Raw genomic sequence first — 27,783 nt, forward strand, 5'->3', positions numbered from 1 at the left:
TTACAGCAGAAAAAAAACATGTTTACAGCCTGGTTCCAAAAAATGATTTTGGTCTATATAGCTAATTTTGCCCTTCATGACAACTGTGAGGGGGGTGAATTTTTTTTATAACTAATCCGTTTAAATTATATTAAGCCTTAAAGTTCTGCATAATTAAGGGCGTGGTCACTTGAGTGACAGGTGGATTGGCGTTGTTTATATTTATGTTGTGATAGGTGGGCGTGGATTTTGCTATATGCTCCCGCTTTTTTGCCCATTTTCGATTATCCGGGAGAGTCATGCAGTGACGCGCTGCCAAGATGGCGACAGCCCGCTCTGCACACTTTGAGCTTCAAAACCGCTATTGAGAAGTCTATGGGTGACGTCACGGATACTACGTCCATATTTTTTTACAGTCTATGGTCTGGTCTCGCGGTGCGAATGAGGCGTTTAGCGCGGCAGACGCGAATTCGCCTCATTTGCGCGTCTAGTTCGCGCGAATAACGCGAATTGAGCGTCTGGCGCGATACGCGCGAATGTGCTTTTTGTGCATTTACGCGTTTGACGCGAATTCGCGTCTGCTGCCCGTGTTGAAAAATTTGAACTTTGGCGTCAATTTGCGCCGTGTTAACCAATCAGGAGCCTGCTCAGGAGTCACTCATTCAACATGGAGGAACGACTGATATTGTCAGTGAGCAGTCACCCGGAGCTATATGACAAAAGTTCATATTTCTATAGAGACAGGAATAAAAAGGACCTCGCTTGGAAGAGTGTGTTGTTAATACACATTTAACTTTTGAGTCACGTACATCGTAAAGAGGACTTCGCTTCGTTTCTACAACTATTTTCCCCCTAATATACAGCTACTTTTCGCTAACAAGATGTTTATTCAGAGGACGTGTGCAGGAAAAAGTGGAAAAGCCTCGAATGCTCGATCAACATCAGCCATCTTGCAAACAGACAACCGCCTAGCACTTGCCCCTCCCTCAAGAAGCGGATTTCGCCTCGGACACGCGTCAATTTCGCTTCAAACTCTTGCTTTCTACGCGCGTCCATTTCGCTCTAGACGCGCGAATGCATTCAAAATGTTCAAGCGGCAAACTAGACGCGGTAGACGCGAATTTGACGCTCTATTCGCGTTTGGTGTGAACGCAGCATAACACTAAGAAAATATCTCCTTCTGGATAGTGAGTGGACAAGAAGAGGACATGCTTATGTTTAGAGTACATTTATTGTATATACTTGTCCTATATTGTATATTGTATATACTCACCCTCTTTGAATGCCTTGTGGCCTAACATGATCAGTCTACATACTGTAGCATGAATGATTACTTAGAGACTGTTTAGTGACTATAAATGTTAACTGTTACCTAAACACCCCCCCCCCACCCCAACACACACACTCTGTTAAATATATATATATATATGCTCAATGTTTTACGTTACAGGCTATGATGGTTTATGATTAGGATTGCACTCAAAGTTAGATACTAACTGGTGTGTGTTTATCAATATCAAATAAAAGTAGACTGAGAGAGTTCAAGAAGGTGAATGGTTTACAGTGAACCCACTCAACCATTCTTCCTGGGGATTTAGTATACAAGGCATTTCCTTCAACTAACATCCTGGCCTCCCGGGCGGGCTGCTCGATATGTCCCACCATCTCTTCCTGTTTCAGTCGAAATTACGTCACCACACAGAATAACTCTGTGTGTTTCCAAGCACTTAAGGGTACCTTTAAGCATATCAAGCATTTAATTTTCTTCATTCAAAGGAGAATTTTTTTCCCTCTTGTTGTTCCTCATTGTTGTGCCAGTTTTCATGCCATTCCCCACTATTATCCTGTCTTCTTCTTTCTCAATGAGGTTTTATACTCAGTAAGTTAATTGAAAGTAGTTAGACACCACCTACATCTATCGGACGAAACAAGCTATCATATACTAGCACAGCACACAGTGAAACTAACCGATGTTCCTCTAGGACCCTGGTGTGCTACATGAAAACAAAAGAGAACTGTTGCGCAGCCTCTCATTGCTTTCTGGATTTGGTACTGTCATGTCTACACTTCTCATCTTTAGAAGGGTCACTTCCATCTGACTTCCTTTTAGGAATCAAATGAATGACATTGTGGTCTGACCGGCCAAGCGGGGGTCTGCATTCAGATCTATAAGCCCCTGGTACATTCCCATAGCATTGATCCAGGGTGTTACTGTTTCTGGTTGGGCATGTGACATATTGCTCCAGGTCTAAGAGATGAGTGATGTCACAGTGGTTGAAATCACCCAACAAGAAAACAGGACCACCAGGATACTGCTCCAGAACATCATAGTAAACAGCAGCGATGTCAATGGCAGCTCGAGTCATATTAGTTCTTGGAGGGATATACACATGGATGAAGGTAAGTGGTGGCGCATCCTCAGGGTGGTCATGTGGTATAATGGACACAACCATTAACTCATAATCTGGAGTAATCATGATGTTTTCCACCTCCACATCAGTCGCCCAAGCCTTGTTCACAAGCACTATCAATCCCCCTCCTTTACTTTTCTTAGTAAGCCGTGCATCACGATCAACCCGGAAAGACTTATATCTATCTAAGTTAATGCTGGGCGAGTTCCTGTTCAACCATGTCTCTGTGAAGAACATCAGATCGGAATTAACGTTTTCCACATCTTCCATCATTTCTTGGAGCTCCTCTATTTTGTTCGGAAGAGAACGTACATTAGACATCATTATTTTAGGAAGGCGGAACTGAAATTCCTTAACTTTTGTTTTAGACTTGTGTGGTGGTTTCCTCTGAAAAGCAGGTTTCCTCTCCTGGTTAAGGCTCCTATCTACAGTTGAAGTAGTCTTCTTCTTCCGTCTTTTGTTCTTGTTGTCACCTGATTTGTCTTTGCCTGTGGAACAATTCTTAGTTACTCCTATGTCTTTTGTGCATAGGAGAATAAACCCCTGTGTCTTCCTGTCCTGCTTTTGGCTCTGTTTATACTCCATACAGATGGTGCCTCGAGTGTATATTTGAGATCCAAACATCTCCTGAGCCAAATCAATGTGACACTCCATTTCAGGGATTTGATTGAGCATGACTCTGAAAGATCCAGCAGTGAGTCATAAATACAAGATCTACCGTATTATTAGTGTGTTAAAGTAAGCAGTCTTACTCATGTTGCTTACTCGATATACCATGTACATAAAATGTTCAGAGAAACACTTATGTACTTACTGCAATTCATTCAATGGCTTTTTAAATTTCTTCACGGTCTCACGGATTTCATCAGCTTTTGTCTTCAGATATGTGCTAGCTTCAGTCTGATGTTTGTTTTTAATCAGTTCTTCACAGTTATCAATCAGATCAGGAACTGTTAATATCAGCCCAAAGATTCCTCCTGCGGCCTGCAAAGATGGAAAAATTATATATATATATATATATATATATATATATATAAATTCCCAAAAATTCCCAAACCAACATTAAGAAACCATGGGGGGAGAATATAACATGTAGAACCACCTTTAGCAACAATTATTTGAAGGAAATGTTTTCTTTAAGAGTTTATCAGTCTCTCACATCATTTTATGGCCCACTCTTCTTTACAACATTTCTTCAGTTAATTCATGTTTCAGGGCATTCATCAGTTGTTGTCAACTGAGGTTTTTATTGGTATATAAAAGTTGGTGAGGACTTCACAGTTGTTATTTAGACCTTGATGATGAAAAACATACTGTACTGTATATACATATGTGTGTATGTGTGTGGATTATATCTATGAGAAAATACCTGGCCTGTTCCCTTTAACACAGTTTTCATTGAAATATCAGCCATTTCTTTAGTAGCTTTCACAAGAAATGGAGCATAATATTTTTGTCCTTTTGTTGCTGCTGTTTTCAGAAAGATGGTAGAATATCCAAGGTATGTTATGAAAGAACTGACGGTGTAGAAGAATGCACCGTGTAGAATAAACTTTGGATATCTGTGATGTGTATACATGCCATCACTTCTCAAGAGGTGTCTTAGGCGACTGAGGGGCAGATCTCTACCACTGCGTTTGGCCAAGGCTCTCAGGATCCTCGCTGTGATTTCACACTGCACGTCATCGGACGATGACACTTCAAACCCTTCACTCTCACACTCCTTCTGGAGTTTCTTCTGGAGCCTTTCGATATTGTTCTGAATCTGTTTGATTTTGTCAGCAGTCTTCTCTGCATTTTCCATTGTTTTACTGGATTTCCATTTCTCCACAAGCGTAAGTGTAAGACTAGTTGCAGTACCCACTCCGGCTGTGATTCCAGCTGCCAGTGCCAGCGAGGGTGCAGCCAGGCCTCCAGTCAGAATTGTTGCAATGCCTGTCCCAACAAGAGCGGCAGACCCAAGCACAGTTGCTGTGTTTCCCACCAACTGGCCTGCAGTCATCACCTCCCTCATGTCCTCCAGCTCGGTGGCCAAAGCCTTGAGATGATCTGCACATTGCTTCTGCTGATCAATCCAACGGAAGAGCTCTTCACACAGTTCGTCTGCCACACCCATAGTACAAGATAGAGGAACTGGAATTAGAAAGAGGAAAAAAAACTGAGTTATTTAGATTCTGAAAAATACAACCCGAATTCCGGAAATGTTGGGATGTTTTTTAAATCGTAAAACAAAAGTGCTGTAAAAACTGCAGTGATGGCATAAGTTTCAAAATATTTGATTTAATAGATTTAACTAAATAAATGTAAATATAAAAAGAGTCTGATGGTGAAACAATGGAAAAGCTAGTTATTCAACCAGAATCTCCATCACAAGAAAGACTTGAGCAGGACATTTCTCATTGTGAGTTTTTACTCTATTCTAAACACTCAGTACATAAATACATCAGTAATTAATCACACGTTGTTGTTCAAATACAAATATTATTTGGGAATTAGTAAGTTAAAAATTAAAAATGTTTTACAATTAAAAAATAAACAGCATTATCTTGACTTGATGACTTGATGTCGATAACACAAAACAACTACAGTGTTTGAGGGTCAAAGTAGAAATTTGCAAATTTGTTACATGCCGAAAAATTTTAGAATTTAAAAGATTAAGATTAAGTTTAAAAGAAATCAATTAATCAAAAGTTTTTGTTTGTAAATCAGATATTTCCATTGAGTCACGACCCATAGCTTTCATTCCCTGCCGTCTTATTGTTTTTGCAGTTGCAGGTCTGAAGAAATAGCCTACATTGCAGTAAACGTTAAACCAAGTTAAGATCACCTTGTTCATTTTAGAACATCCATAATTCACCTTTAACCTTTGTGAAATATAGAACATAACCTAAAACATACATTTAGACTAACCAAGACTTTCTAAGCTTTATTCTGGAAACATCCCATGAATCAGAAATGATTTGTTTTAATAAAAGTCAAATAAAAAAAATTACATATAAATGTAAAACAGTCAGACCTGAGGAAACCTGTGTTCCAATCAGCAGACTGGGTTTTCTTCAGGATATTATATTAGAGATGTGTTTTGTGTTCTTGAATTCTCTTGCTGGAGTCTTTTGCCACTGCACAGGATTTATATAAGTGTACTCCTGTTGCGCAAGACACATGTCAGCCAATCAGAAAGGATCTGTGTGCTACAGAGATATATCCGGGGTCTGCTCTCTTTCCAGAAAACCACATGACTTTCAGAACAAAGGCCACAACGGATGGGAGGGAGGGTGGGGGCAAATGACTTCCATGATCTGTGTATGACCAATGAATGTGCTTGCATAACTTGTCTTATTTTAATGTGAGAAGGCTATATATTATTATCATTTGGGCATGTTTTACACTCTGTAGTGTGGACACACATGAACACTGAGCACTGTGATTCTAACTCAGGGAATTTGGAGATGGATCATTCAACCTGAAGCTGTTTTTAAACCAGAAAGTTTGTGATTATTATTTAAAATGTTCTATTACAGTTTTTCCTCAACTGCTTAAACACTATAACCAGGTTTTTGAACTAAAATTTCAAGACCATAACACCATTTATTAAAAAGCACACCCATTTCCCTAAACTATAAACTCTATTCCCCTTTTTGACACGTGAATCAGATTTGTTGAACTGTTACTGCAAAACTCTGCACACAAATCCCTTCATTTCTCATTGTCTACACTATGTTGTCATGTAGTAAGCACTAGCATTCAATACTGTTTACTCAAGTCATCATATCTTGAGCTCAATTAGCACACAGATACCCACGTGGAAACACTTAGAGTCAACATTTAATCACACACCAATCAGAACCTTCAATAGATAGATAAAAGAGCGCCAGTCAGTTCATTCAGTTTTGGAACAATGGATCCAGAGAGACGTGACTGAAAAGATCGAGGACATCAGAGAGGAGGAAGAGGATGAGGAAGAGGCTGAGGATGAGGGGCAAGGAGACGAGGAGTCCTTGTCCTTGTCCATGGTATGACTATGAGCGAGCGAACTTAAGTTTCTTCACCGTCGCCTCGATCATAAGAACATTTAGGGAGGTGTACCTCAGTGTACTCTACTGTAACGCTTCCAGACCGAAGATGTGATGCTGGGGCATCACACTAACCCTAAACCTACCCTAACAGTCTACTCTGAGAGTTAGTAGACATGTACTGTAGTTGCAAATGAATGAGACCTAGTTGACATGTAGTTGAAATGTAGTTACAAAGTTATAGTTAGTAGAATGTCTAAAGTGGATTATTATAATAAAGTGTAACCAAATATACATACATAAATCATAGCACACTTACCCCAGCATGAGTGGGAGCAGAGAGGGGCCCAATGCAGGAAGTGCTTCAGCAGATTTGGCATAAATGAGGGAGAATGATGCTCATTTGGCTCCCCCTGCTGGTGCCTCGGCAGTGATGTACTCGAAGTGCCTCTGAAAAGGTGCAGGTCCCATATCGAGCTGACAACTAATCACATTTTATAAACATTTGATGTGTCATTTTTCAGCAGTACTGTATTATGTGTGTTATGTATGTAGGTCAAAACTTCATACAAAGCTTTACAAAGTAATTCTAACATGCACAGGCATGCATGGTGTTTGTCAGGGATTCAGCCAAGCTAACAAGCTCCCTATCACCAGCATTATCACTTTTACCTGTTGCAGCCAATCAGCATTCACATATAGCCACTCACACTCCCCAGTATAGTGTCTGGTGTCAAGGTTACTATACCTGCAACACTTACCTGACTCATTCTAGCTAGCTGTGTTCCCCTCAGTGTTCGCCTGTGCTCCTGCGATCCTCTTGCTCTGTCGTCACCTGGAAAGGAAAAAGACTGAAGTTACTAACCCAGTTAAGTTCTGTTACCAACTTCTCTGAACTGTTGATGCTTACCTGCCTCCACCATCTCGATCATCTGCTCACCTGCAAATAAACCTGTTGTTATTCACTACTTACCTGAGTGTTCCCTGTGTGTTGTTGACAGTGTTGGGTAGCTCTTTGAAATGTTTTTTTGTTATATATATATATATATACCTGAGTGTTCCCTGTGTGTTGTTGACAGTGTTGTATATGTGTGTGTGTGTGTGTGTGTGTGTGTGTGTGTGTGTGTGTGTGTGACCGTGCTGAGTGCTGAAATTTTTTTTTTTCTGACCTTATAGCCAATAACAGCCAGCGGCCTCAAGTTCTTTTTAATGTATTTAACTCTCTTGTTAACCCACGTTATTCAGATTGTATTTAGCCATCTTTAATATTATGTGACAACTTTCTGAAATATTTTGTGGACAAAATTTCTGGTCTCAGTTTTCCACCCATCACGGTTATCAGTAACTCCCCTGATTTTTCCTTTTGCCCAGCTCTCTTTCAGCAGTTTGAGCCGGTTACATTCTCCTATCTTTTTAACATAGTTAAACAGCTACGTCCTGCAAACTGCCCTCTTGACAGTATTCCTGCACGCTTGGCTAAAGATGTCTTTGACACTGTTGGGCCAAGCATTGTATCTTTGGTCAATACATCTCTCAATTTTTGTCATCTGCTGCCCCTCTTTATTGTGGCGTCCCCCAAGGGTCAGTATTGGGCCCTATGGTGTTTTCTTTGTATATGATGCCCTTGGGGTATTTTTTTAGAAAGCACAATACCACCTTCCATTGTTATGCGGATGATGTACAGATTTATTTGCCTTTCAAAACAAATGACAAAGCTTAATTTTTTGTCATTACTTAATTGCCTGAGAGATTTAAAAATATGGCTGGATCAGAACTTTCTTTGTCTTAATGAAAATAAGACTGAGATTGTTGTGTTTGGTCGTCCTGGGGATTTAAGTGCTTGTGTAGATGCACTTGGTAATTAAGGTTTGTATGTTCGTCCATTTACCAAGAATCTCGGTGTGATTTTTAACAGTGCTTTTACATTTGAAAAACAGATTAGCTCTGTTGTAAAAGCCAGTTTCTTTCAACTGAGACTGTTGGCTAAAGTCAAGCCCTACCTGCCACATAAGGAGTTTGAAAGTGTAATTAATGCTTTTATAACATCTGGACTAGACTACTGTAACTCTTTATATGTTGGTTTGGATCAGTCATCTCTTCAACGCTTAAAGTTTAAAGCTTAAAGTCCAAAATGCAGCAGCTCGGCTTTTAAATGGGACTAAAAAGTATGAGCACATTACCCCTGTCCTAGCTTCACTACACTGGCTTCCTGTCCGCTTCAAGATTGATTTCAATATTTTATTGTTTGTTTTTAAGATTTTAAATGGGTTGGCCCCTACGTATTTATCAGAGCTTTTACATGTCCACGCTCCTGTTAAAGCACTGAGGTCACCAATCAGGTGCTCCTCAATGTACCAAGAACTAGGTTAAAAAATAAAGGTGACAGAGCTTTTTCAATGGTGGCACCTAATTTGTGGAATAGTTTACCTGTACACATAAGAACTGCTCAGACAGTTGGAATTTTTAAGTCATTACTTAAGACACACCTATATTCCATGGCTTTTATTTCAAGCTGAGCTGAGACATTGTGATGTTTTTACTGTATTTGTCTTATTTGTGTGTGACTTTTTATTTTTATAAATAATTATCAAAAAAAAAAAAAAGTTGAACATTTGCATTTGGACTTTTACAACAGGGCCATTTCATAATATGGTCTTAATCTAGTGTATCCAAATATCTATAAATCTTAAAACAAAACTCAAAACATCACAGAACTATGTAAAGTTATGCATTACATGATTCTAAACAATCATGCAAAATTTTATGGAGACTGGACAGAAACTGACACTGTAATAGTTATGAAGGGTAAACATTTGAGACATTTTAGTCTTGACAATTATGCAACATTATGATTAAATTTAAACCTGAAAAATATCATAAACAGGACACTTCCAGTAAGCATTTTATTACCTGCAAGTTATTTAAAAAAAAAAAAAAAATCCATATCTACAACATAATGTGTGTCTGTGTGTGAGCATGTTTAGTCTGTATTAAGTAATAGACTGTGTTAAGTAATAAAGTTAAACATTTTCATTACTCTATGATGACCCTCCCCCCAACACACACAATGTTTTATGTAATAATAACAATGTATTAATAAAAAAGGTTACATTTAATAAATAATTACTCAGATCTCTCTCTCCTACTGACAAGTAGGAATGCGTTTTGTAGCAAATTAGCTCAAAAAGGGAAATGCATATTGTGACGCGTGTCCCGATGCCTCATCAGCGTCACCCTGGAAACGCACGAGTAGCACCTGGAAAACTCATCACCGGCTGATCGGTCACGGCTGCCGACAATAAGCCGCCGCCACTGACACACAAGTGAGTGATCACTCCAGAAGACTGGATGCTAACGATGTTCTTCGTGTTCCCCTACAGAGAGCTTGTGACCGATTAGCACCCCACGCACGGACACGCCGCACCTGGAACACCACCACGATCAGCGCACCAGCACTTCCCACTTCCGACCACTAACGTTTGCTTTATTATAATAAATCCACCCTCCGGGGCCTTACTTTGCACTCCTCGCTGTTGTGTGATTCTTCACCCTGTTACACTGGTGGAGAATGCAGGCAGAAGCGTGAAGAATCACCGACAGCCACCCTCACTTTGCTAAAAAACAAAACAAAACCTTTTTTACCCTCATTGCTGTTTTCTTTTCTCCCTTTCCCCGTGCAGGCGGACGCTACTCCCCTCATCATGGAAGAGCTTCTCAAGCACCTTACCGAGGTCAGCATCCGCCAGCAACAAATTGCTGAACACCTCGCCAGCCGTCAAGGGGAGACAGAACATGAGCTCGCCATCCTCCAGGCAGGCCGACACGCTCCGCCGCTTGATCCCCGTGTCCAGGCCGCGCAGCTGATACCCAAAATGACCGCCCATGATGACGTGGAGATGTTCCTGCAGATGTTTGAGAACGTTGCCATACGAGAGCGTTGGGAACGCCCGGCACGACTGCTCGCACCCCTCCTGACCGGCGAAGCGCAGCATGCCTACTTCTCCCTCCCACCCGAGGTCAGTGAGAGTTATGAGGAACTGAAGCGGGAAATCCTGTCTCGGGTGGGATTGTCGCTGATCGCAGCGGCACAACTGTTCTTTGACTGGGAATACAATGCACGGTCCCCAGCCCGGGCCCAAGCAGCAGAACTCTCCCGGCTCGCGCAGCACTTGCTGCTGGCCGGGGGATCCCACCGCTAGCCAGGTGGTGGAGTGTGTAGTTATCGACCGGCTCCTGCGCGCACTACCCCGTCCCCACCGTCAAGCGGCAGGAATGCGGAACCCCACTACTCTCGGCGAGCTGGTGGAAGCCGTCAAGCTGGCGGATGTGGCCCAATGTCAAGAGGCTGGGGAGCGAGTGCCGCTGTTTCCCCGGAGGGTGGTCCAGGAGCGACGCATGCCGGAGAGCGCTTCACGACCAGTGAGCAGGCCGGCGGCTCCCACACCCCAGGACGAGCCCATGCCCACCGAACCACCCCGCACTTCCATGCAGACGTGGCTGTCAGGCCGCATTGTCCACCGCACCCCACCCGGGGGGGGCCCACGAGCCAAGGTGAAATTAAATGGCCACCCATTAAATTCCTCCCCAAATTAAATGGGGACGAAAAAACCTTGTTGGTGGTGCCCCGGACGAAGACAGAGACGGTGATGGAGCTGGCCCACTCACATCCCATGGCCATCCACCTCGGGGTCCAGAATACCATCCAACAGATCCGGGATCGCTTCCACTGGCCCGGACTGGACGCTGAGGTGAAGCGATTCTGCCAGGCATGCCCGACCTGTCAGCGGACGTCGCCATGGACCCCTCCCCCCAGCCCGCTGATTCCACTACCCATCATTGAGGTGCCCTTCGTGCGGATCGAGATGGATCTAGTGGGGCCGCTGCCGAAGTCCACCCGGGGACACGAGCATATCCTGGTGATTGTCGACTACGCCACCCGGTACCCTGAGACTATTCCCCTGCGGAAGGCCACCGCCAAGGCCATCGCCCAGGAGCTGTTCCTCCTCTGCAGCCGAGTCGGCATCCCAGCTGAGATTCTGACCGACCAGGGGACCCCCTTCATGTCCCAGCTGATGGCGGACCTCTGTCGGCTCCTCAAGGTGAAACAGCTCCGGACCACGGTCTACCACCCTCAGACGGACGGCTTGGTCGAACGGTTTAATCAGACCCTCAAACAAATGCTGAGACCTGTGACCACTGAAGACAGACGGGATTGGGACCAAATGCTGCCCTACGTCATCCGAGAGGTCCCGCAAGCGTCCAGGAGTTTCACCCCCTTTGAGCTCCTGTTCAGGCGGCAGCCCCGGGGCCTCTTGAATGTCGCAAGAGAGGCGTGGGAGCAGCAGCCAGCTGGCCACCGGTCGTCGATCGAGCATGTCCGTCTGATGCGGGAGAGGGGTCGACAGAGTGATGCCCTTGGTCCGGGAACACCTCAGTCAAGCGCAGCGGGCCCAACAACGCCACTATGATCGGGCAGCGCAGCCACGGGAGTTCCAACCGGGAGACCACGTCCTGGTCCTGGTCCCCAATGCGGCTTGCAAATTCTTGGCCACCTGGCAGGGGCCGTATACCGTGACCGAGAAGGTGGGCCCGGTCGCCTACAGGGTGCGTCAGCCCGGGCGAAGACGGGAAAGCCAATTGTACCATATCAACCTGTTAAAGAAATGGATTGGAACCAGGACCCAGCTCACCACCCTTGCCACCTCCTCTCCCGTGGTTGTGGACATGGAGCCCCAACTATCAGCCGCCCAGAAGACGGAGCTGCAGCACCTGGTTGGTCAGTTCTCCGATGTGTTCTCCCCCTCGGAATTCGACGGCTATCCAATGCCCAGAGTGGACGAACTTCTCGTTCGGCTTGCATGGGGCACCGGCGACCTTCCAGCGCATGATGGCCATCCTTCTGCGGCCCCATCAAGCCTATGTGGCCGCCTACCTGGACGATGTCGTTGTCCACTCCGAGCGGTGGGAGGACCACCTTGAACGGCTCCGGAGGGTGCTAGGAGAGCTTCGGAAGTGTCACCTCGCCCGTACCGAGGCCAAGTATCTGGGTTTCCAGGTGGGCCGCGGCCTGATTAAACCCCAGCAGAAGAAGGTAACAGCTATCCTCTCCGCGCCACGTCCCAGCTCCAAGACGCAGGTACGGGCTTTTCTGGGGTTGGCAGGGTATTACCGTTGTTTTATCCCTAACTTCTCCTCCTTAGCAGCCCCCCTGAGAGACTTGACCAGACAGGGGCAGCCGGAGAAGCCATCCTGGGGTCCTGCAGAGGAGGAGGCATTCCGTCGGATCAAGGCAGCCCTCACGTCGGAGCCAGTCCTGCGGGCCCCGGACTTTAACTGCCCCTTTCTGTTGCAGACGGATGCCTCGGGCAAGCCGTCCTCTCCCAGGTACAGGACGGCGAGGAACATGCCGTAATCTACATCAGCCGGAAGCTGACCCCCGCGGAACAGCGCTATGCCACCGTGGAGAGGGAGGCGTTGGCCGTCAAGTGGGCAGTCCTGGAGCTAAGGTATTATCTATTGGGAAGGAAATTTACCTTGATTAATGACCATGCCCCCCTGCAGTGGCCCGGACGAAAGATACAATTAATTACAATTAATTATGATTATTTACAATTACGTATATTAGATGCCAGTAGTAAATGTAGCAGAATTAAATTGCCATCAACTAATCTTTAATCAACTCTAAGAAAGGATATTTTTGTGGCCACAGAATATAACTTTGTTACAGAACTAATGCATTAGAGCATGCAGCTACATCGGATCGTAACAGGGACATTATTCACAAGCAGTGACAGAATCAGAAACTCATGTAATCTGTGCACAAGAGTTTTATTAACTAAACACTAACACAAACTAGTCTAACACATATCTGAACCAATAGAGATCTACACTTTCGGAGGGAAAGTTTACGACTCTTTGTCTTGGCAGCATGGTACTTTGCATATTTAATGGGATTGGGTGTTGATGCACAACTAGTAAAGATTCTCAGAGCATTAACATGTTGCGTAGGTATCAACATATAATGCACACTCTCACTTAGATCATCAAAACACGAATTCAAAGAGACCAAACATGGTATAGATGAGGTTATTTTAACTAGTGATCTACCATAATGCATGCATAAAACAGTATACAATACAAAAGACAATATATGAGAACAGTAATAATATACACAGTGACCTGACGATATGCGTGTTCATTCAAAGAAAGTCTTTTTTCCTATTAATTCATTAGAATTTTTATGGGCATTATGGGTGTTTCCTATGGGGAAAGGTAGTGAGAGGGAGAACTCTCGACATGCCATTAGGTCGTAAAGTAAATCTGGTCTGATAAAGGTGTCCAGGTTGCCATGGTAAAAGAAAGATCTTAACTTTAAAATATTATCTCATCTGTTTGATAACCATGATAATTTTAGTTAGGACCACATTTAGGACAAAAGCTACTACAGAAAAGAGTCTACCATTGACTAATGCTGTAGTTACGTTTTTTTTTTTTTGCAAAAGTGAAGTAGCTTCTGTTATTCTGTTTCCCTCATCAGCAGCTCGCGCAGTGTTGGTTGCTTGGTAACAAACCTGAGAGTGGATTGTCGAACTTGATGCCATTTAAGATTTCCTAACTAGAGATAAGATACGACTTTGTAAGATGAATCCTAAATCAAGTTAAGATTTGCTTCTGTAATACGAATTTGCAAGAAAAAAAAATCCTAATTTAACATATCATAGCTTAAGTTAAGACCTAAGATAAGAAGTTTTCTGTAATACGCCCCCTGGGATATCATTTATATCATGAAGCAAAATGATGTACAAGAATAAACTTTTGTGACATTGTTCTTTGGAGATGAACTCCATCTTTGAGTTGATCTGAATCACAGTTGAATCTACTGGTTTTGTAGATGAACTTTATTCACTGTGAAAACTTCAGATAATGTTTCGTTATGTTGCTTGTAATGGATGCAGCATCAGATCTGAAAGTACTGGATCTGAAGATTATCTACTTTCTGTGAATGTTTTTTGTATGATTGTGTAGAGAAGATGAATTATTGAAACACTTCCCACATTCAGTGCAGTGATACGGTTTCTCTCCAGTGTGGATTCTCTCGTGTATTTTCAGGGTTCCTGACTGACTGAATCTCTTGACACAGTGTGAACACTTAAAAGGTTTCTTGCCAGTGTGAATCCTCTCATGTCTTTTCAGCTGTCCTGAATCACTGAATCTCTTTTCACAGTGTGCACACGTATAAGGTTTCTCTCCAGTGTGGATCCGCTCATGTTTTCTCAGACTTGATGACACACTGAATCTCTTGTCACAGTGTGAACACTTGTATGGTTTTTCTCCAGTGTGGATGTTCATGTGATACTTAAGGTTTGCTGATTGTGAGAAACTCTCCCCACACTGACCACATATATATGGTTTTTCTCCAGTGTGGATCATCTCATGCTGTTTTAAACCGCTCGCTGAAACAAAAGTCTTTTCACACTCAAAGCACATGTACTCTTTCACACCAGTATGTGTTTTCTGATGTACTTTCAAATATTGTATTAATGGAAAACTCTTTCCACACAAATGACATGAATGTGGTTTCTCCTTTGCATGAAGTTTCAGGTGTGTAGTCAGATTTGAAGAAAACAAAAACATTTTCCCGCACTGATCACATGTGTACAGTTTCTCTTCTGTGTGGATGTTCATGTGTACCTTGAGGGTTGATGATTGAGAGAAACGCTTCCCGCACTGTTCACAAATGAACGGTTTCTCTCCAGTATGAACTCTCACGTGGTTCGTAAAGCTTCCTTTTATTGCAAAACTCTTCCCGCACTGATCACATGTGTACGGTTTCTCTCCAGTGTGGATCCTCTCATGTTTTTTCAGATTTCCTAAATGACTGAATCTCTTGTCACAGTGTGAACACTTAAAAGGTTTCTCTCCAGTGTGAATCATCTTGTGTGTTTTCAGATTTCCTAAATGACTGAATCTCTTGTCACAGTGTGAACACTTGTAAGGTTTTTCTCCAGTGTGAATCCTCTTGTGTGTTTTCAGACTTGATGACACACTGAATCTCTTGTGAATCCTCTCATGCTGTTTTAAACTGCTCGCTGAAGTAAAAGTCTTTTCACACTCAAAGCACATGTAGTCTCTCACACCAGTATGTACTTTCTGATGCACTTTTAAATGTTCTGGATGTGAAAAACTCTTTCTACACAAATGACATGAATGTGGCTTCTTCTTTGTATGAAAAGTCAGGTGCTGCTTCTTTGTTTGAGCTTTCAGGTGTGTTTTTTTGTATTGATTTTATGTTTTGGGTTTCTCTCCAGTGTGGATGTCCATGTGTAGCTTAAGGGTTGATGAGGATGTGTAACTCTTTTCGCACTGATCACAAGTGAATGGTTTCTCTCCAGTATGAACTCTCATGTGGTCTGTAAGGTTTGCTTTTAGTGTGAATCTCTTCCCGCACTGATCACATGTGAACGGTTTCTCTCCAGTGTAGATGCTCTGGTGCTTTTTAAAACCGCCCGCTGTATTAAAAGTCTTCTCACACTCAAAGCACATGTACTCGCTCACAGCAATATGTATCTTCGGATGTCTCTTCAAACTTTGTAAAAATGAAAAACTCTTTCCACACAAATGACATGAATGTGGCTTCTCCTTTGTATGAACTCTAAGGTGTTTCTTCAGGACTGAAGCCCACAAAAATGTTTTGTCACATTGATCACATGAGTACAGTTTCTCTCCAGTGTGGATGTTCATGTGATCTTTAAGGTGTGCTGATTGTGTGAAACTCTTCCCGCACTGATCACATGTGTATGGTTTCTCTCCAGTATGAACTCTCATGTGACGCTCAAGAATTTGTTTTGTATTCGAAACTTTTTCCACACTGAGTGTAGGTGAAAGATTTCTTGCAAATTATTTTCTTTAAATCGTTCGGTTTTTCTACATTTCTGACATGATTTTTCTCCTCATTGTCTTCAATCAATTCTGAAACAAAAGTAAAAACAGTACATTTGTCAGTAACTGGTTAAAAAAAAAAAAGTGAAAGGACATAAAGATGAACCCTGATATAACAGCAGAAAGTAGACAATTGCATTACAAAATTTTGATCATTTTGATACAGTTTTATAAATTATACATCTTTTTCATGAATGAGGTACACTGATTCAAATCTTCAAATTATTAGTTTTAACATATTACAGGCACAAACCTCGTGTTTCTATAGGGAGAACTATTAAATATGTTTGATCAACAACATGAAGGATCTGAGGATCCTCAAATACAATCTGCATCAAGAGAGCAACCATACACGGGTTTTGTTTTTCTTTTTTTTATTAATCTATAATCATTTATTCATATACTAATTTATAAACATTACTCTTTCATGTAATTTTCTGTCTGTTTGTTTTCTTACTGACTATTATTGGAGCAATATCATCAATGTTATAGTCAGTAAGAAAACAAACAGACAGAAATCAGTGTGGAGAAGATCAACAGCAGTTCAGACTATGAAAAGACAATGCAGAAAAGCCGAGCGGATGTGGTCGAAGACGAAACTTGAAATTCACTATAGCATCTATAAAGACAGCCTTCATGCTTTTAATGTGAAGCTAGCCACAGCTAGACAGAATTTCTTCTCAAACCTTATAAACAGTAACTTAAACAACACTCCTACTCTTTTTGCCACTGTTGAGAGACTGACAACCCCCCAAGTCAGATTACCAGTGAAATGCTCTCAGACAGCAAATGCAATGAGTTTGCTTCCTTCTTTTCTGAGAAGATCATCAATATCAGGAAGGAGATTAGCACATCCTCAAGCAATGCAGAGGTCAGACAGATTTGGCCGCAATATCAAAAAGATACTATATCTATTTTTGAAGCAATTGATAGCAAAATTTTGGAAGACATATTGCAGCACCTAAAATCATCAACAGTTGAACAAGTACTTAAACTCAAATGGATACCTGGACAATTTGGATACAAATGGATACCTCGGGCTTTCTGGGATGGTACTCAAATGGTTCAGGTCATACTTAGAAGGGAGAGGTTATTATGTGAGTCTAGGAGAGCATAAGTCTAAGTGGACGTCCATGACATGCGGAGTCCCACAAGGCTCAATTCTTGCACCACTCTTGTTTAGCTTGTATATGCTCCCACTAAGTCAGATAATGAGAAAGAACCAAATTGCCTATCACAGCTATGCTGATGATACCCAGATTTACCTAGCCTTATCGCCAAATGACTACAGCCCCATTGACTCCCTCTGCCAATGTATTGATGAAATTAACAGTTGGATGTGCCAGAACTTTCAGTTAAACAAGGAAAAAACTGAAGTTATTGCATTTGGAAACAAAGATGAAGTTTTCAAGGTGGATGCATACCTTGACTCTAGGGGACAAACAACTAAAAATCAAGTCAGGAATCTTGGTGTGATTCTGGAGACAGACCTTAGTTTCAGTAGTCATGTCAAAGCAGTAACTAAATCAGCATACTATCATCTAAAAAACATTGCAAACATTAGATGTTTTGTTTCCAGTCAAGATTGGAGAAACTTGTTCATGCCTTTATCACCAGCAGGGTGGACTATTGTTATGGTCTCCTCACCGGCCTTCCCAAAAAGACCATTAGACAGCTGCAGCTCATCCAGAACGCTGCTGCCAGGAAATCTATATATGCTCAGAAAATCTGAGCATATCACACCAGTCCTCAGGTCCTTACACTGGCTTCCAGTTACATTTAGGATTGATTTTAAAGTACTTTTACTCGTTTATAAATCACTCAATGACCTAGGAACGACATACATTGCAGATATGTTCACACAAAACAAGGGGAGTCCGCCCTCATTTACTATGCCGCCCGCAGTTGGAATCAGCTTCCAGAAGAGATCAGATGTGCTTGTTTTATTTTTGTTATTTTACTTTCTTTTATGTTAAGCACTTTGGATTACTATTGTGTACGTAATGTGCTATATAAATAAACTTGCCTAATTTAGTGTTTGTATTATTTACCATTTATAGGATTGTATTATTTGATCATTTATTATTTTATAATGTTTTATATTTCATATCCCTTATTATTTTCATTGTTTAATCTAATTATTGTGAGGTTTCACTAACTGTTTTGTCTGTATGAATAAGAGATAAGAGGGAATGTTTTTGGAAACCAAGGTTTATGGGATGTTTTTGTGAAGCAGTTTGGTAAAACACTACTTGTTGGATGTGTACTGGTCAGATTAAGTGTGAGGATTGAAAAATATCCAACTAATATTTTTCTATAAACTTTGCTCCTTTTTATCATCATCACGTCATCTCTCCTGCTTCTGCTCTTCTGTGGCTTTGCTCAGTCAACTTCTTGCTTTATAGCGTTTCATCCAGGTCGCCAGTAGCAAACACTGCAATGGAATTACTACATAATTACACCATTTGCAAGCATTTTATCTGCATTTTATGTTCTGCAGAAAAAAAAAAATTATATTGGCTGCATTTATGCCGATATATCTGCAACAGGCTCATATCGGCCGATAAATTCGACGAAACTATCAGTCGGGCTCTACTACACTGAACAAAATTATAAACGAAACACTTTTGTTTTTGCCCCCATTTTTCATGAGCTGAACTCAAAGATCTAAGACTTTTTCTCTGTACACAAAAGGCCTATTTCTCAAATATCGTTCACAAATATGTGTTAGTGAGCACTTCTCCTTTGCCGAGATAATCCATCCACCTCACAGGTGTGGCATATCAAGATGCTGATTAGACAGCATGATTATTGCACAGGTGTGCCTTAGGCTGGCCACAATAAGAGGCTACTGGCCATTGGCTACCAAAAATAGCTTACCCCACCTTTAACTAGGGATGTAGATTAATGTGCCGGTGTTGGGTAATGCGATATATCACGGTAATGAATATGCACAATATTGTTATCGTGGTCACTTCTAAATACCGCAAATAATTATATATTACAAATTATTCAGAATTTGGAATACATTTTAAGAATACTTTTCCTATCAACTGGTCAAAATGCACAACACTGCTGTATGCTGCTTGAAAGATGTGTGTTCGCTCTGATGTTAACAAGCACGCATGAGCACACATGCCAACCCTCCCGATTTTTCCGGGAGACTCCCGAATTTCAAAGCCCCTCCTGAAAATCTCCCGGGCCGACCTTTCTCCCGAATTTCTCCCGATTTCCACCCGGACAACAATATTGCTACACCATCCGTCACTGGGCGCCGTTTCAGACTGAACAATAATAAAGGTTACACCTCGAAGTCAAGCGCGGCAAATTCAGAACGGAAAAAGAAGCAGAAGAAGAAGGGGAAAAGGAAGAAAGAAGAGACATGGCGAATAAAAAGAGAAAATATGCCTGCAAATTCCTAACTGAATGGAAAAAAGAATTCACGTTCATCCAGGACAGCTCGAAGGGGAAGGAATATGCTGCCTGCAAATTCTGTAGATCAGACTTCTCCATTGAACACGGTGGCCGAACGGATTTAATTACACACATAGGGTCAGAAAAGCACAAGGCTGCGGCAATGCAGCACCGGTCACAGCCCAGTATTTTGGGCCATCTTTCCAAAGGTAGACCCGATGGTGTTATTTATGCCGAGACAAAGATGGCAATGCTGTTAGCTACAAACAACATCCCGTTCACATTTGCGGATGTTTTCAACAAATCCGTGAAGAATATGTTCCCGGATTCAGATATTGCTCACCAGTACGCAAACGGAAGAACAAAGGCTACTCAAATAGTGAAAGGTGAGTGTATATAAAATAATACTGTTTTCTAAGAGTTAGGGTTGAGACTTGTCCCTTCATAATACGGATTTGTCCCGTATTTTAAGATTGAATTGTTAAAGAGTATTAATTCTTTCTTAGTAAGCAGCAAGTACAGCACAGTTAGTAGAAAAACTGTGTTTTCATTACTGTGTACTTTTATAGGTGCCATTGCCCCGGAATTGGACAGGAAAGTGATCAAACTGTGCCTTGACCAACCCTTTGGTCTGATGTGTGATGAAAGCACAAGCAGAGAAACACGGATAAAGTATGTATTTTGTATTTACACTTCTCTTGTAAGTAATTTGTGGCTGCTGTCAGTGAAAATTTCTCTCTAAATATATATATATATTATTTTTTAAAGGAGTTTGTAATATTGGCCAGGGTTTGCGATCCGAAAACTCAGGAGGTGGTGGCGAGGTTTCTGCACATGCCAGTGTGCAACATTGGCACAGCAGAGAACCTCTTTCAGTCACTGAACACAGTGCTAAGGTAAAATTAAAGTCACTAATGTCCATGTGAATACATTATAATATGCTTGGAGACAGACAACTAATAAGTAATGTTGTACTTTGTTTGTTCCTAGTGACAGAAAAATTGACTGGAAAAACGTTGTGGCATTTAATAGTGATAATGCCAGTGTCATGAAGGGGAAGCACAATTCTGTTGTCAGCAGAATTAAAGACATGCAGCCATCCCTAATTGACATGGGATGCATCTGTCATCTGGTCCAGCTGGCCACAGGATGTGGCATTAGGGCTCTACACCAGCCTATTGAAGAAATCCTCAGCAGCATATATGCTCACTTTGACATAAGGTACGCATATTGATATTCCGCCCGGCCGTTACACTTGCACATAAGTTAAAAGAGAGGCTCTGTGCCACAATTTGATATTTATTGGATGTCATTTTGGTTCCCTGGCTTTTCATTATTTAACTATTTCTTTCCTGTTTTTTTTTTTTTTTTTTTTTTTAACCTTCCTCAACTTTAGTGCCAAACGTTGTGAAATCTTCAAAGAGTTTGTGGAGTTCACAGACTCAGAGACTCTGAAGATACTCCGATATTGTGCAACCAGGTGGCTCAGCTTGCTGACTTGCATAAAACGGGTGCTCAGCCAGTGGGATGCACTGCAGGCATATTTTTGCTAGTCATGAGGATGTGGAGAAGCCTGGCAAAGTGAAGATGCTGGCAGAGCATTTAACCAGCAAGAAGACAAAGTTCTTCTTCCTCTTCCTCTCCCAGGTTCTGAAACCACTGGCAGAGTTCAATGTTATGTTTCAGGTCAGCCAGCCTATCAAAAGATAAACTTAAATAATTATAATAAATAATGCTGATATCATCATTTTTCATAACAGATCATCCATCATGTGTTTGTAGGCTGAAGGAGTCATGATTCATAGGCTGCACCGGGAGATGACCAGCTTGGTGAGAAGATTCATGGGAAGATTTCTCCCTGCCAGCCTTATTGCTGACGTCCCACTGAAGGACATCAAGTTCAAGGAGGCCAGCCTACAGTTTCCAGACAAAGAACTCTTTCTTGGAGCAGCTGCACAAACCTTCTTGGAGGACAACATGGATGAACTTTCCTCTTCTGTGCCAATGATGATAAAGTAAAACATTATGATTATTGTGTTATCCAAATCAGCTTACATCCTAAGAGCTAACAAACTGACATCCCATCATACAATGCCTGTACTTTTTTATGTGATCATGTGTCAGAGCAGTGAGAGACTTCTTTGTAGCTGTGACCACAAAGATGATGACTGCATTCCCCCTCGACAACATCATCCTCCAAAACCTGACCGTGTTGGACCCAGAGTCACAACATCAATTTTCCCCAAATTCAGGTGCATCCCCTTTTTTAAATGATGTGGTAGTTGTTTAATAATCAATCAGACGTTACAGATGATAATAGAGAGAGAGAACAGAGAAAGAAATTTTATCCCCAGCTTACTTGTGCTTAATTTGCGCATTTTCAATTGCAGTTATTGAGCTAGGGAGAAGTCTACCGCAGCTGCGGTTGGACCTGGATAGTTTTAGGGAAGAAGTAGTGGAGTACCAGGTGCTTGGCAGGGAAGATCTTCCTCAGGAAGCAAGGATCGACAGGTTTTGGGCTATGCTAGGGAGAGATGGAAGATTCCAGACTCTGGTGCATTTAATGAAGGCACTTTTGTGTGTGCCACACAGCAATGCATCATCAGAGAGGGAGTTCAGCATGGTTAGAAAGATAGTGACAGAGAATAGAACAAGGATTGACAATTCAACGCTTAACTCACTACTTTCCTGCAAATTGAATTTCACAGGTGCTGCTCATAGCTACACTCCTTCAAGGGCTGTGCTACTGGCTGCGAAGCATTGCACCTTCAAATACAACCATCAGTAGAGGAGTGTTGTTGTTATTGTACATAATATGTATGTATAAATTATGTACAAATAAATGAATTATATTCTTCTTTACGTTTGTTTGTGTGTGTGATTATATATGAGGCCCCCCCCGAATATCTCCCTAATTCTGAGGTCTCAAGGTTGGCAAGTATGTGCATGAGAAGCACATGGGGAACATGTGAGAGGGACGCTGAATGTAAGCACATTCACTCTCTGACAGCAGATAGCACTAAACTGCAGAAAATGCAGCCCTTACCCTGAAAACCCCACAAACAAAGCATGCTTCTAAAACGTATTTAAACAGCCATTCAGATTTGTGTATTCGCTATGATGTTCATCACAGCACCAAATACTTAAATATTTAGACTTAATAGGCTATTAATTTAACTTTTTTTACATTTTAATCTGGACTACAACATGCCCTAGATGTTGTTTGAAAGTGTTTTGATTCTTTATTGCTCATTCACACTTTACATTAGGGCTTCATTGGTTAACATTAGTTAATTCATTAGTTAACATAAACTGCCAATGAAAAATTATTCTGAACATTCATTAATCTTAGGTATTCCAGTATTTAATAACACGTTGTTTAAATCGAAAGTTGCAACTGTTATTTAATGAGCTAACACGAACTAAGACTTGTATTTTTTAACAAAGATTAATAACTTCTGTAGCAAATGTAGCTGTTGCTCATTGTGAATGTTAATGCATTAACTAAGTTTAACTAATGAGGTCTTATTGTAAAGTGATAACTATTGATCTTTATAGTTGTTTTGCACTTTAATCTGTGTAAAACTTTTAACTTTATATATTTTTCTGTATTGCTTTATCGTATTTAAATGTTCAGTTATTTCTGCTATAAGAAAAAAGTTATTAAATCTGTTATACTGTATTATGACCAGTTTTTTAAAACTAAATTTAAATACCGTGGTAATACCGTATACCGTATAAAAGCAATTAGCAATTAATCGCAACATGAAAATCTGATACCGGCATATCCTATAGGGATGCACCGTATATTCAGCAAATGAAATTATTCAGCCAGAAACAACAAAAATATCTCTTTCGGTGTTCGGCTGAATAAGCGAAAAAGGATGATTTATGTGTTCGGATGAATGAGTGAAGCGGTTGATTAGTGTGTACTGGACAATGAGTAACACTGTCGGATGTGTGAAAGTATTTAAAACTATCAGAGAAATACACAGAAATCATTACAAGCACGAAGCACCGACAGCAAGAGACTGTTTAGTGCTGCATCACGTCTCTGATGAGATGAAGAGGTGGCTGATGCTGCTGGTTAAGCTACTGTGTGATGATTGAAATCACGAAATTACCCTTAAACGATTAGTAAATAAACTGCAGAATGTTATATTTTCTAAAGCACGCACAAATTGCATGTATTCTGACAGCGCTGCACGAGCTCGCGGCACCAGGGCTCAAAGTCCAAAGCGCGAGGAAAATCTGCACTGAACTGGTTACTCGTCAAGTGCTCAGTTACATTTCTGTGAATTTCTTTAAAGGCGTGTGACAATGTGATACATGCGACAAACATCTTCCCAAATTTGTAATGAGAATCATTTATAAATCATCATATTGTCGTCAACAAAAAGAAGCACTAAGATCTTCCTGCGGGTTTCTTCCAAAATAAAAGCCAAGAAAACACAAGAACTCCATCGACTTTCATAAATGATAGTGTTGTAATTTTACTGTCGTTCTGTAAAATAAATTAAAAAAGAAAATAATAATGATGATAATAATAATTACCCTACAATGGCTCTATTAATATATTATAACATTCACACAGTGTTCAAATTGGGATCTGTAATATATTATAATGTTTTAAAAGAAGTATTTTCTGCTCAGCAACTTATTAATGTTCATTTTAATTGTGCTTTGTTGGTAATAATGTCTGCTAGAATGTAAAAAAAAAATGTTCAGTGTTAAGTAAATATTGTTAAATTGCTGTTTTGTAATTGATTTTTATTAGAAAAGCAAAACAAAACAGTAAAAAGCACATTTTAACAATTTAATTAATGCAATGGTGAAAAATAGGCCTACATGGGGAATTTTTTTTTTAAAAACCGTGTTCGGCCTTCGGCCCAGTGTTTCGGTGCATCCTTGCCTTTTAACTTATAGAAATTACACTGTACAGTATTCTTTTAAATTTTGGAGGGATATGACATTGTTAATTACAGTACAAGATCACCATGACACATGCAAACAAATTATGTGTCCAGTACAAAAAAACAACAACTAAGGAAACAAATTAAAACAAACATGAGGTGGCATGAGCTCGGCAGATGGAGCAGATTTGGTAGGCACTGGTGGGGGGGGGGGGGGGGGGGGGGGGGGGGGGGGGGGGGGGGGGGGGGTGAATGCAGTTCGCTTCTAGTAATGGAAGGTGAAAGATTTGTCCCAGTTTATGTTTCCATGTACACAGCTGAAGTGTGCGGTCATTTGGGCTTTTGTGGTAACGTCCACTGCGGGACTGTGGTGCTGCCAAAGAGTTTAAGGGTCGCCCCGCGGCTGCAGCTTTCTCTCATTTTGGGGCCGTTTTTGTGCAGTTGGTGTGGTGCTCGTTTGACGTTAATTTTTTTTTTTTTTTTAATTAAACTCTTTGTGGCTGTTATGTTTTGAGCCCAAACTAACTCAGATAGTCATAAATATATGCCCTTTACATTGCACAAGGCTTAATTTCTAGGGGGGGGGGGGAATTAAAAAAATTAACCATTTAAATTAATTAAACAATTTAACTACGTGACATAATAATATAAAACCAATACTAAAATGTTCAGAAAAACATCCCTGTTATTGCACAAAGTTCCGTTTTTTGAATTACCGTTTTATGTGTTTTAGAATAATTTTACAACTTTTAATGTTTGCAATAATATAAATCCATTAAACGACAACACCATTTGATCTAAAGGTATCAAACCAACTGTAAAATATATAGAATATTATTCAGCATAATGCACAAGGCTTAGTTTTTCAGATTATGGCTTTATTGTTTTATATACAGTACTGAATTCATATTTTTCAAAAGTTTTATATACAGTACACACTTTAATTAAACTCTGACACCGTTTGAGATAAAGGTATCAAACTTTAATAAATGTAATATATTCTGTAATATATTCAGAATATTATTCTTTATAATGCACAAGGCTTGGTTTTTCAGATTATGCCTTTATTGTTTTTATATTGTTTTATTTTATTAAACTAAATTAATAGGCTAAGAACACTTGATATGACAGCAGGCCTGGGAAAATACAACGTGGATATGACAAAGTGAACAAGCATAGTATTATTTAGATATTTTCTGCACTTTTTCATGTAACCTCTAGCTGAATACAGCAAATCTGTGCACATAATTTAAAAGTGGCATTGGATCTGTGAATGTGATCAAAAAGTTATGCTTGCTTGTTGTCTGTTATTTTTTTTTTACTCTTTTATCCAAAGTATCCTGCGACACATAAGCCACGTCGATTAGAACATTTTATGTCCAATTTCCTTGAACCATGTAGATTATGTAGACTTACAAACATGTTTGATGATTATCCAAGTTTATTAGGCTTCTGGTGCTGCTTAGAGAAATCCAGTGTTAATCAATGTATGTACAGTTGAGGGGCTCGTTAGCCTAATATTGGATGTTATTTCTTTACAGCTAATTATGAAAAGGAGAAAGGGGCCCAACACACAGCCAGGTCTAGCCAGACAGCACCTCCTGGACAAGTATTGTGATGTACCAGCTCCTCATATTATACAAAATGGAGTTGTTGGGGGGCAGAGGGGTGGGGGCATTTGTATGTCAAGCGTGGGATTTGGGTGGCAACAGGGCCATTTTCAATGGGAAAATTGAAACTTTCCATGCTAAAAAAAAGAAATACACTGTTGGCTATTGGGCCATGAGCGGGGAGCGGTATGAATTTGATGCCCATGACACTGATGTGTCCATCTATGCGATGGCAGCAGACATCATCTTGGATGACTTGGTTGTACAACAGCCTGTCAATTACCGGTTATCAACTCAGCACAAGTACACAGATTGCATGTATATTTGTCGTTTCAGTGAGGTACCATGGGTCTGATGCCCATTCCAGCTAAAACAGTAAATTTTCATGATTTCATTTTAAAGAACTAACAAAATTCTACCTTCTATTCGCAAATGCAAATATCTGATAAAATGAGGAAGTTACACAAAAAAAAAAAAAAAAAAATGTGTGAATAGTAAGCATTTTCGGTCACATGACTTCAAATGTAATTAATGTATACTATTTTACTATATTCCCCGTTATTAAAAAATCATAACTTTCGCAATCCTCAACTGATCTTCACAATCCAGGTGTCGTCGTAAAGGGAAATTTCAGCTCTGTCTAGTCATGTGATCCGTTTTGAGCTTAGAGGTGTTTGGAAATTTTGTCATCATACCTACAGATTAACCAAATACAGTATTAGTTCAAATGTATTGTTGCTCTATATGGAAACAGTAATATAATACCCCGAGTTTGGACGTCAACATGGACAGATTACACTTATTTGCAACGGAAAACTTAAACTGCAAAAACTCGGACATAAGACAAAAACAAAGGAACAATTGCATGATTCCAGAGGAACAGAATCGGACGCGCGCGCTTACAACGTGTCTCTCCTCTCTCTCAAACTGTGTCCTGTGCAACTCTCAAAACTCTCTCACATTTGTCATTAATATAACGCCTTACAAAACAATATACAATCTGATTCGTTGACACAGGCTACCTATGAGCTTGCTGCATGAATCCGTGAGTACAGTTTACAAACCCGAGGAACGGTGCGAAAGAGTGCTTTTCTTTTGTTCTCTCCTACAGGTGACTTCTCTAGCTCCGTTAGCAAATAATAGACAAAAAAGAAAAGATAAAGAGCACTCGCACTCACCGTACAACTCTCGGTACTCTCGCGCAGCTCCGCTCACTTACCCGCGCATGCGCACACCGAGTGATCCTCACGAGCGCTGCTGCAGAGTGACGCCAGAGCGTCTCGATCGCCCCCAGCGGCTGGACCCAGTATAGCTCACAAACCCCGCCCTCTCCATCTGATCTAACGGGACGCGAGACTCTCTAAATAATTACATTACACTTACAATATTTGTTTCCAAAGATGGGTTTTGACTTTGTATGTAGTTGCGCTGATGTAAGTTCTGTAAGAGAAGTAACACAACATACATATATAGATGATCACAGTGTTTTCAACTCAGTTACATT

The 27,783-nt window shown here is 40.9% G+C and overlaps 3 protein-coding genes across 4 annotated transcripts; 1 reads left to right on the forward strand and 2 right to left on the reverse strand.

Annotated features, from left to right (window-relative positions):
- Positions 1 to 1,191: 1,191 nt before the first annotated feature.
- LOC109098065 lies at positions 1,192 to 5,522 on the reverse strand. Of its 2 annotated transcripts, none has more exons than XM_042721177.1 (4): positions 5,407 to 5,522; positions 3,760 to 4,523; positions 3,205 to 3,374; positions 1,192 to 3,069 (listed from the first exon to the last, which is right to left on the reverse strand). In XM_042721177.1, the coding sequence occupies exons 2-4, from the start codon at positions 4,504 to 4,506 to the stop codon at positions 2,010 to 2,012; spliced, it is 1,977 nt and encodes a 658-aa protein (XP_042577111.1). In that variant the 5' UTR covers positions 4,507 to 4,523; positions 5,407 to 5,522; the 3' UTR covers positions 1,192 to 2,009. The 2 variants fall into 2 exon arrangements, with proteins under 2 accessions (XP_042577111.1, XP_042577112.1); XM_042721178.1 differs by having other exon boundaries at positions 5,417 to 5,500.
- Positions 5,523 to 13,212: 7,690 nt separating this feature from the next.
- On the reverse strand, positions 13,213 to 27,776 carry LOC109050954 (zinc finger protein 91-like). The gene is made up of 3 exons (XM_042721125.1): positions 27,458 to 27,776; positions 15,703 to 16,372; positions 13,213 to 15,660 (listed from the first exon to the last, which is right to left on the reverse strand). The coding sequence occupies exons 2-3, from the start codon at positions 16,226 to 16,228 to the stop codon at positions 14,393 to 14,395; spliced, it is 1,794 nt and encodes a 597-aa protein (XP_042577059.1). The 5' UTR covers positions 16,229 to 16,372; positions 27,458 to 27,776; the 3' UTR covers positions 13,213 to 14,392.
- Positions 21,309 to 22,544, forward strand: LOC109065270. Its single transcript, XM_042721126.1, has 6 exons — positions 21,309 to 21,442; positions 21,539 to 21,771; positions 21,881 to 22,008; positions 22,147 to 22,253; positions 22,349 to 22,379; positions 22,465 to 22,544. The coding sequence occupies exons 1-6, from the start codon at positions 21,344 to 21,346 to the stop codon at positions 22,542 to 22,544; spliced, it is 678 nt and encodes a 225-aa protein (XP_042577060.1). The 5' UTR covers positions 21,309 to 21,343.
- Positions 27,777 to 27,783: the final 7 nt, after the last annotated feature.

Source organism: Cyprinus carpio, chromosome B3, assembly GCF_018340385.1.
Source record: "Cyprinus carpio isolate SPL01 chromosome B3, ASM1834038v1, whole genome shotgun sequence".
Lineage (NCBI taxonomy): Eukaryota > Metazoa > Chordata > Actinopteri > Cypriniformes > Cyprinidae > Cyprinus > Cyprinus carpio.